This window comes from Anopheles cruzii, unplaced genomic scaffold (genome assembly GCF_943734635.1).
Source record: "Anopheles cruzii unplaced genomic scaffold, idAnoCruzAS_RS32_06 scaffold00453_ctg1, whole genome shotgun sequence".
NCBI classification, from domain to species: Eukaryota; Metazoa; Arthropoda; class Insecta; order Diptera; family Culicidae; genus Anopheles; species Anopheles cruzii.
Genome location: NW_026454056.1, coordinates 1,547 through 14,881, shown reverse-complemented (window position 1 = coordinate 14,881; position 13,335 = coordinate 1,547). Strand labels below are relative to the sequence as shown.

Genomic DNA, 13,335 nt, shown 5'->3' with positions numbered 1-13,335 from the left:
CCACGGCGGCAATCTTGTTTCGTGTTTTCGCTCACCGACTCACCGTCTACCGTTGTTGGCCGTGTGTTCCCCCCCACAAAGGCTGGGAACACGACACACCCACCCACCCGAATGGCGTGTGCGATAATAACGCGAACCAATGCAAATGCTCCCTTCTACAGTTCTTTTCTCTTCTACAACCAAACAATAACCTCAAACTTATTGCTCGAGCCATTTTGCTGTACTATATTCTGTTCCAGATGTTTTTTTTTTTCTATTTGGTTGTATTGGTTTGAAGGGCTGTTCAGCCCTGCTAGCGCGGGCTGGAAGCGTTCCAATGTTTTATTTTGTTGTCAATTTTGTCGATTTTCTATTTTTGTTCGTCCGTTTTGCTTCTGGTTTGTATTATTTGTTTAAGAAATTTTGTTTTTTTTCTATTTAATTCTTTTCGATTCCTTTCGTGGGACGCAAGCAAGACGTCACATTTTCGCGAATCTCCGCAACAACCACGCCACGTTCGACTCCGTCATGTGATTTCACTCATGTCCATTCAGGCTTTGATTTTTCGTTTTGTGTTTGTCCAAATTTTTATACCTTCTTGGTGTTTCATTTTTGAATTTGATTTCGAGCCGTTTTTCTTTTTTCGGTTTTTGGTTTCTCTGGTGAACCATATGCTTGTTCTCGCCCGGCGACGATCGCTAATCTTGTGTTCTGATTTCTATTCCCTCCGCGGGCGTGGCGCCAAACCGGAAACGGGTCACCGATTCGTACGGAACCATCGCGCCCACACACACACCGAATCGTAGATGATGACGTCACAGGCCTGATCGAGGCAGCGGAACATAAGGCCCCCGAGGAGCTGACAGAGGAGGACAAAATGGCACTGCTCGGACGCCCGAAGGCTGGTGATATTGTTAGGGCACAACTTAGGATAAAAGAAAGTAAAGAATTTAAGGTAAGTCCTCGTCATATTATATTTATTTTAGATACTTAAAGAAAAAATACTTTCGAAACTGAGTTGATGGCTTGCTTGTCAACTGACACTGACCAACGCCAACTGACATTTTCCGATTCGAGCAATCCAATTCATTGTTTTTGTCTCTTGTGCGTGACAAATGCTGTAACAAATGTACAAACAGTACAACATTGCCGATCATCGAACACAAAACAATTTGCTTGTACGAAGGACCAGCACTACTTCCAGAGTACGGTTAGCCAGCAATTTTTTTGTGGCTACTTCCTGCCAACTCGGTTCCTTTCCACCGCCCCACCAGATTGTCGGATAATTTGCGTTACTTTCCTTTCAATCTGACTGCATTCTCGTTTGCCCACTCGAACGAACGCGTGAGCATTGCATTATCGTCCACCCGCCCACCGGCGCTAGGCAAATAAACTCCACGAGAAGTGGCGCGCAGATTGCTGCGGATTACGAGCCTTCCAGCGGTGGACGGAACAGAAAAAAAACCATCAAATTCTCATCAGCACCAAATGGGTTTCTTGCTCCATGCTGTGCGGTGCCGGTGCCGGCGCCAGCGCCATGCTCGTTTGGCGCTGCGCTGTCAGAGAGTCTCTGTCGCAAACGCCGGCTTGTCAAGCGCCGTGTGAACAAGGCGAAGTAAGCACATCATCATTTGTCCGCCACGCTACCCGTCCGTTGCACTTGCGGGACCACTCCCAGACCCGCAGGCGTCGGAAAAGTCAATAAAATGCTGGAAATCATTCTCCGGCTGCAGCTGCAGCCGTCACTACGACGTGCCGCGGAGGAGTAGCGGAAGGTGCTGGGCACGCCGACGCCTGCCACTGCCGTCTGCCGGTACTGTGCGACGCGACGAACGCCAGCCGGAAGCCAGATGACCTAATTTGAACCGAGCACACTCGGGGTGCATGTAGGCGAGTGTCGAGCGCTCTAGAGGTCTGCTCTCGATCGGGATGAGATGGGTGAGTTATGGTGCGAGTCTGGTTTCGCTCCGACAGTTGTGTCGTGCTGTTAATTTTTACATAGCCATTTTTGTGTTCTCCACTCCGGAAGCAACATAAGCCACGGTGCCTCGAGTGTCGAGCGAACCGCGACCACCGCGAAGATCTCTAATGAAGGATCTCTAACGACGAGTCGATGGTGCGGCTGCCACTGACAGCCACCACAGTCAGGGTTCCTGCGCCACGCTCCATTTATCAATTTTCGAACACCACCGAACGCGTGTGTGTGTGTGTGTGGGGCCGCCATGCTGGTTTGCCGGTTTTCTAATAAATATTTTTTCACCATCGAGCATGGTAAGCGGAACCGAAAATATGATTACGAAAATACTGTCCGAAGACCGAATGCTCCGTACCGCGTGGTGCTCACCATGGTGTCATCAATTTCGTTACCCACCATCCCCGCAAACCCCGAACCCCGGGCCCACTGTTCCTCAGCTTCCGGTGGGACAATGGAGTAGCGAATTCTTTCTCTTTATTCTCGTTATCCCGGGAAACTCCGGAAGCCGGTTTTGCGTCGCCCATTTTTGTGGTTTCTTCTCGACAATCACCACCCGTCGCCATTATCGTGCGAGGATCAGATTGGCTTCGTGGTTTTTTTGTGTGTTGTTCTCTTGATTCAATTCGTGGCCACCAAGGCGCTGCCAACGTTTGTCGACGATGATGGAAGCTCAGCTTTTCATCGACCGCTGTCCGTGTCATCTACTCGTGGCTGGCGCTGTTCTGCTTCATTAGGCAAACCGTTTCGTCGCCGTTATCGCCGGAAGGTTCGCCGATACGGTGCACGGATAACACGGATGCCGTAACGGTCGTAACGGTATGAATTATTGTAAAATAAACGATGGCCGATCGAATTCGCTGAACTGATTATTTTACTAATTAAGAACCTTAAATCGTAAGAAACGTAAAGAAATTTACGTTTATATTTACGTTTAAAACGTGTCACCATCCTACGGAAACGAGACTCGTCCATCACGAACGCTTGTGCCGCGAAATCCTTCGTGCCTTTTAAGTTCCAGGCGCTCCGGGCGGTCATTGATGGGCAGAATAATTGGCTGAATATTGAAACATAATTGGATTATGCGCCGAAGACGTGCCGCGGGGCCCGTTCAATCATCTTCGCGTCACGGTATCATCTTCTGCCGAAAGCCAATTTCCGGCAGGTCAATAGCCATCGACACTGTTTGCACGCCCACTGACTGGTGTGTGCGCTCCCTGATGGGCGATGCCGCTGAGAGGTCCATTTCACGACACAAACGTGGCTTTTTCCCATGTGGCGCCAAGACGATGGCAACCGTGGTGATGGTTTCGTCTGAAGTTCATGATAATGCGCCCCCAGCCCAGTCGGATGGACTGAGCTGGGATACTTTCTGTCAACCACCCAATTAAAGCAACGCGAGAAAATCATACAACTACACACTCCCAGACAACTACACATTGCCAACCCAGACGTGGACGTGTGCCGTAGAATGTCACAACCAGCCGTTCCATTATCGCTGACCGTTCAGTAACGAGAACTTGTACGATCACGCTACGGATTCGATCCCGTTTCGAATGAGCGTCGCTTCCGGGAGGTCGATTGAATCTAAATGCCATTTCGCTGTTCCGAAATTCATGGAAGTACTCCTCAAACAATGGCCTGCTGCTGCGGAAGCAGCGCCACGAAGCCCGTACCGGCTTTGAGGTTAGCATTAGCATAGCAGGAAACAAATATCCCGGAAGGTCCCGAACATCCCGAACTGGTCGTAGAGTGAAAATGAATAATATAAAGTAATGGAACCCAGGCTCGGTGCCTCGGTGGCAGCGATTGTCTTCAACTGGAATGCAACCGCAACACAGCACACTAAAGTGACATAAAAATGGGACACATGGAAAGGGGAACCGAATCATGGTGAGTTGAGTTGTCCCCAAACTGTCACTTCCGCAAAAGAGCGCAAACCAACGTAAACCGGGTAGCGGGCTTCCTGCTTTCGCCACCGAAAGTTTATTTAATCCTCCAAACCTGGGTCGGACCGGGGCCAACCCGGGATCCGACCACGTCCGGTGGTCGGGAGTCCGGTCCGGTGGAATGTTTATGTGTTTATGTGTGCATGGTCCCGACCGGCAGAGCGGTTCACGCTGGCAGCGGCAAAAGCGAGACCCCGCGAAGCCGCAAATTGACTTTAGCCTAACGCGCAAGCCGCACTCCGGTGTACTGTGGAAGGAATATAAAACACCAGCATCATCGCTCATTAAAACTTTTGCCTCCCCCACTTCCGGTGGCTTCCTGCCACGGGACCGGCACGACACGATGAGCCTCGGTGCCGCTCGCAAGCTAAGTAGATGAAACCCCAGCCAACATTGATTTGTAAGACGTGCGGCACATCTCAAGGTCACGGAATCGCTTGTCAGGGAACGATCGCTTTATGCAGGAGCGATTTTCCGAGAGCTGCTGTCCTTACTGTAACCCTAGAGCCATTTCGTTATCCGCTCAAGGCTGCTATCCGTTTATGTTTTCACCGGAAAGTGGCATTTATCGTGTTGAAGAGTGAGCGCACGGCAAGGGCAGCACTTATCTCTGTTCTGTAGCATAATAACATTAATTGGTTACCTTAAACTTCGTATCAACTTAAGGTATACAGTATACTACTGTGGCTAAAAAATAACGAGAATTTGTTTAAAGCTGAAAAAATCTTTATTTATTCCTCTAAAGTCATTTCGCGGTTTGGGATTGGTAACAATTTCTGTGCCTCAAAACGGTCCCTCAAAATGGTCTCCACTGATACTTTCGACATTCCAACAGTGTCAGTAAGATTTTGGAGAACCAATTGTTTAACTTTACTTACGTGTAGCTCATCAATTAATATTGATGGTCGTTCGGGGCTCGTTTTCAACGCTTTTCCGACCCTCGTTGAACATTTTGTCCATTTATAAACTCTTGTTTTCGATAGAGCTGGCTTACCTAAGGCCTTTGCAATTGCAAATTTCATTCGCCAAGCAAAAGTTAATGGAACTGCGTTGTTGAACAGTTCTTGACATTCTGAAAAACTAAGAATTAGTATTCAGACGTACAATTTGACACAGATGTGGGTGACAGTGAATAAAAACAGTTATCCCTATCGCACCACAAACACGTTGAAAATCCAAATTCCCATTACTTTTTGGCCACAGTGGCCACTTCGAACATGATAATCTGCACAACAACGCTAACGAACTCATCATTCTCTCTTCCCATGTCTCGTTTAGGTAAGCATAAACTATTACCAGTTCGCCAACAACGGATAGCGAAAGCCCGCAAACGGTCCTTTCTGTGTCCCTGTCCGTACCTTGTCCGTCACGGGGGGTAAGTTTCACTACAATTTATGGGCGAATTTCGTTCCGTTATACTTCGAGTGGCCCTCGAATTCGGCGCAAGAAGAATCAAATTTCTGGCACAGAAAAGTCCGAAATCACCCAAGAGAAATGACTGGCACCAATCACTCACAATCTGCACGGCTCCAGCTGAGGCTACAGTGACCGACAGGCGGACCCGGAATCCGGATGAAATTCGTCACCGTCACACGCGGGGATTCGTGCCTAGCAATCCGTAAAGAAGTTAGGCCGTAAGATGCTGCGGATCGGAAGGCTTTACTTGTGCGTTGCACTTTGCAAGTCCCAATCCGTCTCCCGTCACGGCACTTTCTTTGTCCAACGCGGCTTCGAACACGAACCCGGACGGCAGAACCCGGTGGCGGCGGAGCCAAACGCCAAACATCGTCCGGACGTCCGATAAGTCGAAAGGGTCCTTTTTCTTTGTTCGCAGCTACCCGGTACCCTTTGGCCGGGAACCTCACCCAAAGACCGACGTAAAACCTTTTACACTTTTACCACTTTTGCCTTAACTGCGCGATAACAAAGTTGTATTTATGTAGCAAGCAGAATTCAATAAGCTTTTTCCCGTGATTGTTGCGTTTCACTCGTCTCCCGGACGCCGCGTAACGGTGACAGTGAACCACTCGATCCACCGAGTTCCCGCCTCGGCGGGGTAAAAAAAGTTTTGACTTTCGGGCGCGACCCGGTGACGGTGATGAGATTTTTAAGCTGCCCGTCTCTGTCGGACTTGTTTCCGCAGCGGTGCGAGCGCGCCCCCCGGAACAACGGAAGCGCGAACCGCGAGTCCTTCGACAAGCCGCGCGGGTCCTTCATCGGGCAGCTAAATGGGACCGCAGGCGCGCCACCACAAAACGGGAAACGGGAAACCCATCACGCGGGCCCCGGGTCCCGGGACACGTTCCCGGCGGAAGCGGTGGCGGCCGCAGGTACGTGTATGTGGTTGTTGTTTCGCTTCATTTGGCCTGATTCGCGTTTCGTGGAAAATGGGCACAACCGCCGGGACACCTGTAATAATATTAAAGGTTTATTGGCAATCTAATGGTGCACCGGTGGGCCACGGCCGCAGCTACCGGGTTGGGAGGGTAAAGGACCCCATTTTATGGTCTCCTCCGTCAACTTCGGCGTGCGACGGAACACGTTCACCGGATATTTTGTCAATGGCGAACCGACGGCCGCGAATCCTGAGTGGCGCGCCCCGGGAAGCCTGACATGATGTCGTGCGCTCTCGGCGGGTCCATCCGGGTCTGGCGTGGCTGGCTGGTTTGATGGATGTGCGATGGTTTACGATTTGTGCTTAACGACTGCGTTTGTATCTCTTCCGGATTCGTGTGCCATATTTTAATCAATACCCTTGTTAGCTGCCTGGCTGGCAACCGGCGCAGCGTAAGCGACATGATTTACGGACGTAACGGTACGGCGAATTCCGTGCCATTACACGCGGCGCGGATAACTGATAACAAATAATTACCGCAACGGTTGGGACATGTGGTTGGGTGCATGTTGGTTACATTCGTTTAACTGTTTTGCGATTTCGATTCGCCCAGAAGTCCAACTTATTCCGTCCATTTTCTCAGCAGATTGTTCAGCAATTGTTGACCGAAAAATGCTGTGCGTGTTTGTGCAGTTAAATGATTTTAAATCACGGAGTCGGATACGCCCGAAACCGTGCCCGTACCATATTGCCAGACCGTCCGCGTTCATCGTCAACGAGAGCAAACGGCCAAATGCACACCACACGGCCCACTTTTATGGGCCCATTTCGGGGTGCCCGGGGAACATCATTTAACTGGCCCCTTTTTTAATGTGCGCACGCCAGTCGCACTCGTAAATTGCAGCCAGAATTTTCGGTTTTACGCCCCACAACCGCCATTTGTCCGCCTCGCTCAATTATACGGTGGGTGTCCCATCCGAGATCGATCAAAGTTCAGCGCCTAGATGCAGACCAACCGCAAAGCATCTGGCACGGTACAAAATAAACCGCCAAAACAACGAGCGAGCGAGATCGGCAGATTCAGCACCGTTTGAACGCGATGTAACATCACGCCCGCCAGCTGAAGGACGATGTGACATCGAGAGACATCCTCGGGAATGGGGGACAAATAAAATTAAATTCAATTTCGCTTCGGGCACAATTCGGAATGGCACCGTGCGGTACCCCAGGACCCGCGGGAATCCCCAGTGCGTGTGTGTGGAAGAAGAAATATTACTTTCATTTCCACAATGCAACCCACGGTGACGCGGCGTTTCCATGCCAACGGCCGCACGGCAACCACCGTGGCGACGCGAATGAAAAATCATTTTCCATGGCAAAATGGAACAAGCCAGCGGTGGGCATTGGGCGGGAGCGCCACACACGCGTGCCCTCACTCATCGACGGCCGCCTATTGATTCGACAAATTTATCGTCAACCGTTCGGGGCCCCAAAGCTCCCCCAAAAATTCGTCTCCGGAGTCGTCCCTTTTGAAGCCTCGTGCCTAATTTGTCACACCGCTTCGCGGCCACGGTGACACGCGGCCTTTCACATGCATTCACTTGGCAGCACAATAGATACCACATACCCATTCGTGATTCCCGCGGACCCGGGGAGCGGCATAATTGTAATTTATTACACGGCCAAACAATCGCGCAGATCCTGCGGGGGCCGTGGCGCAAAATATGCTTCACCGAAGCTCAAACATTTATCGCTCTATTGTTGGAAATTATAAGGCCGAGTGAGTTCTAGGCGCGGAACCCGCCCTACCAGACTCGCGCTTCCTGTGAAGGTTGATTTATCGTCCGGTACGGTTTCACCGTTATTTAAACGAGGTGTGCCTTCGGCCAAGGGACGGTGTGGACTCCGGTGAGTTATCGTTTGGCTCGGCCGGGGCACACGTGGAATGGACACCGTGATAAAATCAATCTAATTTGCAAATTGAACTGTCCCAAGGGCCGTCCGGATCGGTGAACCCGACAAGGGGAAAAGGAAATCACTCAGAAAAGCCATCAAAAATCTCACTTCCTGTTCCTGTATTTTGTCTTTTATTCGACTTTTCTTTATGTTACTCGTTTAAAACCACTCCTTGAACGAATGTTCATTGCTAATATTAGTAATTTTAAAAACGAATCGTGGCATTAGGGTACATCGCAGTGTAATATTGGGTTAGTACGATTAAAGAAGCATATATCCGTAGGGTGCATGTTCCGGTGAACGGGTGCACCAGTGTTGGTAGTTAATTTCCTGCACCGCCTCGCTCGCTCACTCACAACTTGGTGGCATCCAACCAGATGCCGCCTTCCGCCTCCAGTATGCCGGCCGTTTTAGACATGCGCATCGGAAGCTGCATCCGTGAGCTGACCGTGAACCGCAGTCGGCTCACCAGCTGCACGATACCGAACTTGACCTCCAGCAGCCCAAACCGCATTCCTATGCAGTTGCGGGGCCCATCGCCGAACGGTAGGAATGCGTGGGTATGGCGCGCCTGAACCGCTTCCGGCGCGAAACGGTCCGGATCAAACCGTTCCGGATTCGGGTAGTGCGCGGGATCGTAGTGTATCGAGTAGATGGGCACCATCAGCATGCAGTCCTTCTCGAGCGTAAACTTCTCCGTTTCCACGTGGTACGGCTTGGTCGAGACGCGAATCAGCTGCGGTACCGGTGGGTACATTCGAAGCGTCTCTGGAAGGGAAACAAAGAGTGAAAAGGTTAGATCGGTAGTAACGAAGACCCCATTCGAGCTGGCCCACTATTACCGTTGATGACCTGATCGAGGTACGTCATTTCCTTGAGCGCCTCGTACGTGATCTTGTTGCCGTGGAGCCGCAGCTTGTCGAGCACTTCCTCGCGCACCCGCTCCTGGATGTCGCGGTTGTTGGCCAGCTCGTACAGCGCGAACGAGAGCGTGGTCGATGACGTTTCGAAACCGGCAAAGAAAAACACGAACGCCTGAGCGGCCACTTCATCGAGTGTTAGCTTGTCCTGGGGTCCATCGGCCTCGCCCTCCTCCACGGTTCCCTTGTTCTTCAGCTGGATCAACATATTGAGAAAGTCGGGCCGCTCGATAAGGTTCTTCTCGCGGTGCTCCACCGTTTCTCGCACCAGACTGATAAAGTAGGATGACACGCTGGACGGTAAGACACGCAGGCGCAGCTTGCGACCCCACTCTTTGAATGTTATCAGCAGGAAGATGTACATGTTGCGCCAGACCGGCGGTTTGAACACTTCATCGCCAATCGTGAGTAGCTTCGAGCCTTCGTTCTTCAACGAGTTACACTGCAGTCCGAAGGCACACGAACCCACCACGTCGCAGGTGAAGCACTGGCAGAGCAGCTTCATGTTGATGGGCTCACCGCGATCGACGTACTTTGTGACGGACGTCAAAAACTCATCACCTATCTCACATATCGTGGTGAACATGGCCTTGATCTTGCCGGACGTGAACGTGGGGCTAAGCTTATTGCGCAAGTATCGCCATCGCTCGCCGTCGATCGCAAACAAATGGCCCGACAGCGGATCATCCCGCTCGTTCACGTACAACCCGCGATCGTGGAAGCTGTTGAAGTCCTTCACCAGCATGCACTTCACCATGTCCAGGTCCGTCACGATCAGCACGGGCTTGAGCATAAAGTACATCCCGGCGAACGGTCTGGACAACGACTTGCCCATATCGTAGGCCAACTGCAGCACGTCGTTGAAGTGTAGCGTCCGGCCAACGTTCTTCATGTTGCCCAACGGAAACGATGCCTCCAGCTGCGGGATCCCTCTCTGGTCCCAGTAGCGGTACAGCTGCCGGGTGTAGTAGTACGCCAGACCCAGAACGGGCAGCACCAGGTATAGCAGCACACTGACGTAATCCATCGCAACACAGCCGCGTCTGGGCCACTGATCTGTAAATAATCTCGTAAGCGGAACCTACCACGACTGCCCTCGGCCACGGTCAAGAGCAAACTAACAGCGAGCCGTGTGACCGGTTTGTGTGTCGATTCTGCGGTCATCAACGAACGACTGCTCCGCTACATCACGCCCACCGACAAAGCGCTCTACAGTGGTGCTGGTATCGCTTTCGGTGCGAGATACGCGTCGGTAGGCCTCTTAATTCCCTTGCGTCGATACTCATACACACTGGACGGGACAAGATACGCGCAACTGCGTAGATCTAGGGCGTTTCCAGCCGGCCGCTGTGCTGTGGATTCAATTATCAAACGCGATTCTAATTTTAGCCCATCACCCTCTGCGGTTTGATGCTTCAATGAGGAACCATCAAAAAGTCGGTTCCGTTAGAAGGCGTCTGAATGTTTGTCCTTCGACACTGCTGCCTGTACGATATAAAGGCCGGTCCATTTGGTGTTTGGGTTCTGAAGATGGGGTGCCTTCTTGGAACCAAATGTCGTCCAAGTTTTTAGCTTCAATTTCGCCGAAGAACTAATCAGCTAACATTTCTCGGCCCACCAGACCAAAATCCTGACCGCGACAGTCACTCGTTGTGGGTGCATTGGCTTCTCTTGCACGATGTGTGGGTTTCCTGTGAAATCAGCTTTGTTGTGCAGTTTGAGTTCAAGACTCACCACCCTGGAAATAATTTTAATTGCCCTCGGAATTTTTAATTTTAAGTTTCCGAACTTTCCGCAAGCGTATAGCGTCCCGTTTCTTAAATGTCAAAAGTTTTACTCAATGTTTACAATTTCCATAATGAAGTCAAGTAATCGGTAGCTTAGAATCCAATCACTATATGGCACTATATACGCAAACACTGTATCGCTCGCTCACGCCCTGGTGGCATTCAACCAAATGCCGCCGTCCACCTGGAGGAATCCGGTGTTTTTGGCCAACCGCAGCGGGACTTCAGTGCGCGGATCGACGGTGAAGCGTAGCCGGCTGAGCAGCTGCACGACCCCGAACTTTGCCTCCAGCAGCCCGAATCGCATCCCGATGCAGTTGCGCGGACCTTCGCCGAACGGCAGGAACGCAAGCGGATGGCGACCCTCGGCAGCTTCCGGTGCGAATCGCTCCGGCCGAAAGCACTCCGGCTCGGGAAACAGGTCCGGATCGTGGTGGTACGAGTAGATCGGTATCAACACCATGTCACCCTTCTTGAGCGTCAAGTTGGCTGCCTCGAGGTGGACCGTCTGCGTTACGGAACGCATCAATTGCCCGACCGGCGGATAGATGCGCAGCGTCTCTGCCAAATCGAAAACGGAACACTTTGTAGCGGCAGTGCGGCATCCTTTCGCCAGGGGTCACCTACCATTGATCACCTGGTCGACGTACGTCATCTCTTTGAGTGCCTCGTACGTGATCAACCCTTCGTCGGTGCCGTGAGCCAGCTTTTCCAGAATCTCCTTCCGGCATCGCTCCTGCACTTCCGGGTGGCTGGCGAGCAGAAAGAGCGCGAACGAGAGTGTGGTCGATGACGTTTCGAAGCCGGCGAAGAAAAACACAAACGCCTGGGCGGACACTTCGTCCAGGGTGAGTTTCTCGGTGGCGTGGTCACCGCCGTCCTCCACCGTGCCTCGGTTTTTCAGCTGAATCAGCAGGTTCAGGAAGTCGGACCGTTCGACGCCGTGTTGCTCACGGTGCGCCACCGTTTCGCTCACCACGCCTATAAAGTACGAGGACACGTCCCGCGGGAACAGTGGAAGGCGTAGGGCACGCGAAAGGCGCGGAAGTACCGACAGAACCATCGAGTACATCATGCGCAGCGGTGTCTGGCGGAACACCTTGTTGCCAACCTCGAGCAACTTCGCGTTGCCATTCTTGAGCGCGTTACACTCCAAGCCGAAGGCACATGAGCCCACCACGTCGCAGGTGAAGCACTGGCTCAGCTTCTTGATGTCGATCGGCACGCCGCGGTCGATGTACTGCTCAGCGCCGGCCAAAAACTCTACGCCAATCGTGCGGATCGTCCCGAACATGGCCTTAATCTTGCCGGACGTGAACGTTGGGCTGAGCTTGTGGCGCAGATAGCGCCACCGTTCGCCCGCGATCGAGAACAGATGGCCCGACAGCGGATCGTCCCGCTCGTTCACGTACAGCCCGCGATCGTGGAAGCTGCCGAAGTCTTTCACCAGCACCTGCTTCGCCACATCGAGATCGTTCACGATCAGCACCGGGTTGGTGAGAAAGTAGAGTCCGGCTACCGGCGATTGGTCGCGGAAACGCCGGTAGGCGCGATCGAGCAGCTCGTTAAAGCTGAACTCCTTGCCCATGCCCCGCATGTTGCCGAACGGTAGCGTTGGCTCGAGCTGCGGGATGCCACGGTCAGTCCAGTAGCGGAAGCTGCGACTGGCGTAATAGTAGAGCAGCGCTGCGGCTGTCGCCGCAAGCGCCAACAGTACCGCAAACATGACGGACGCTTCGGACGGTTCACTTCGTCCAGTTGAACCGCACACTACGGCAGACACACCGGTACTGCCGACTTGGAAGCCGGTCAGTCCCGAACGAGAGTGAGAGTGAGCTACGCGGTGAGCTATTTTTATTTCGCGTCAATAACGTTCCTCGGACTCGTGTGGGTAATGCGTCTGAATCTCTTAATCGCGGGCGTGTTCTATCGATGTCATAATTGCGGGGTCCAAAGGTCCATCACCGGTTTCGCTTCGCCTTCATTTTCGTTCCCTATTACTAGGTGTGTGCGTTGAGAAGTGAAATTTTAGAATGATGGCTGTACCTGCCGATTGGGACTTCCCAGTTTTGCGGTTCATTCATCATTACCTCATTTTGACATCAGGTAAATCAGTCCGGGTCGCAAAAAAAATTAATCAGTTATCAAACGACCGTTGAAAGGGTTAGACCATGCCAACTTTTGTGCCTGAAAATGACATTTCGCGGACATTACAATTTTTCTGCTCCTCTTGAAGAAAACTGCTTCGGAATCGCACCAAATGCTTGTCGGGACTTGGTTTTGGAAGATCGCTGTGCTTTGAGTGGTTTAAAAAACTTCAAAATGGCGATTTTGACTTAACAAAAAAAAGCGTCGAAGGACTCCAAAAAACGGACTTTCTGATGGGACAGAAAGGTGTGGTGTTTCACAAGCTCCTAAAATCTGATGCAAACGTTAA

At 51.8% G+C, this 13,335-nt stretch overlaps 2 protein-coding genes across 2 annotated transcripts; both read right to left on the bottom strand.

Annotated features, from left to right (window-relative positions):
- Positions 1-8,543: 8,543 nt before the first annotated feature.
- LOC128276079 (probable cytochrome P450 6a14) lies at positions 8,544-10,204 on the bottom strand. The gene is made up of 2 exons (XM_053014547.1): positions 9,034-10,204; positions 8,544-8,959 (listed from the first exon to the last, which is right to left on the bottom strand). The coding sequence occupies exons 1-2, from the start codon at positions 10,136-10,138 to the stop codon at positions 8,544-8,546; spliced, it is 1,521 nt and encodes a 506-aa protein (XP_052870507.1). The 5' UTR covers positions 10,139-10,204.
- Positions 10,205-11,043: 839 nt separating this feature from the next.
- LOC128276078 (probable cytochrome P450 6a14) lies at positions 11,044-12,624 on the bottom strand. Its single transcript, XM_053014546.1, has 2 exons — positions 11,526-12,624; positions 11,044-11,459 (listed from the first exon to the last, which is right to left on the bottom strand). Exons 1-2 carry the CDS (start codon positions 12,622-12,624, stop codon positions 11,044-11,046), a joined length of 1,515 nt encoding a protein of 504 aa, XP_052870506.1.
- Positions 12,625-13,335: the final 711 nt, after the last annotated feature.

Excerpts from the sequence above, each read along its gene's own strand:
- LOC128276079 (XM_053014547.1), bottom strand. The coding sequence starts at position 10,138 with ATGGATTACGTCAGTGTGCTGCTATACCTGGTGCTGCCCGTTCTGGGT. Across the intron at positions 8,960-9,033 it reads CCTCGATCAGGTCATCAACG|AGACGCTTCGAATGTACCCA; the intron begins GTAATAGTGGGC and ends TTTCCCTTCCAG.
- LOC128276078 (XM_053014546.1), bottom strand. The coding sequence starts at position 12,624 with ATGTTTGCGGTACTGTTGGCGCTTGCGGCGACAGCCGCAGCGCTGCTC. Across the intron at positions 11,460-11,525 it reads CGTCGACCAGGTGATCAATG|AGACGCTGCGCATCTATCCG; the intron begins GTAGGTGACCCC and ends TCGATTTGGCAG.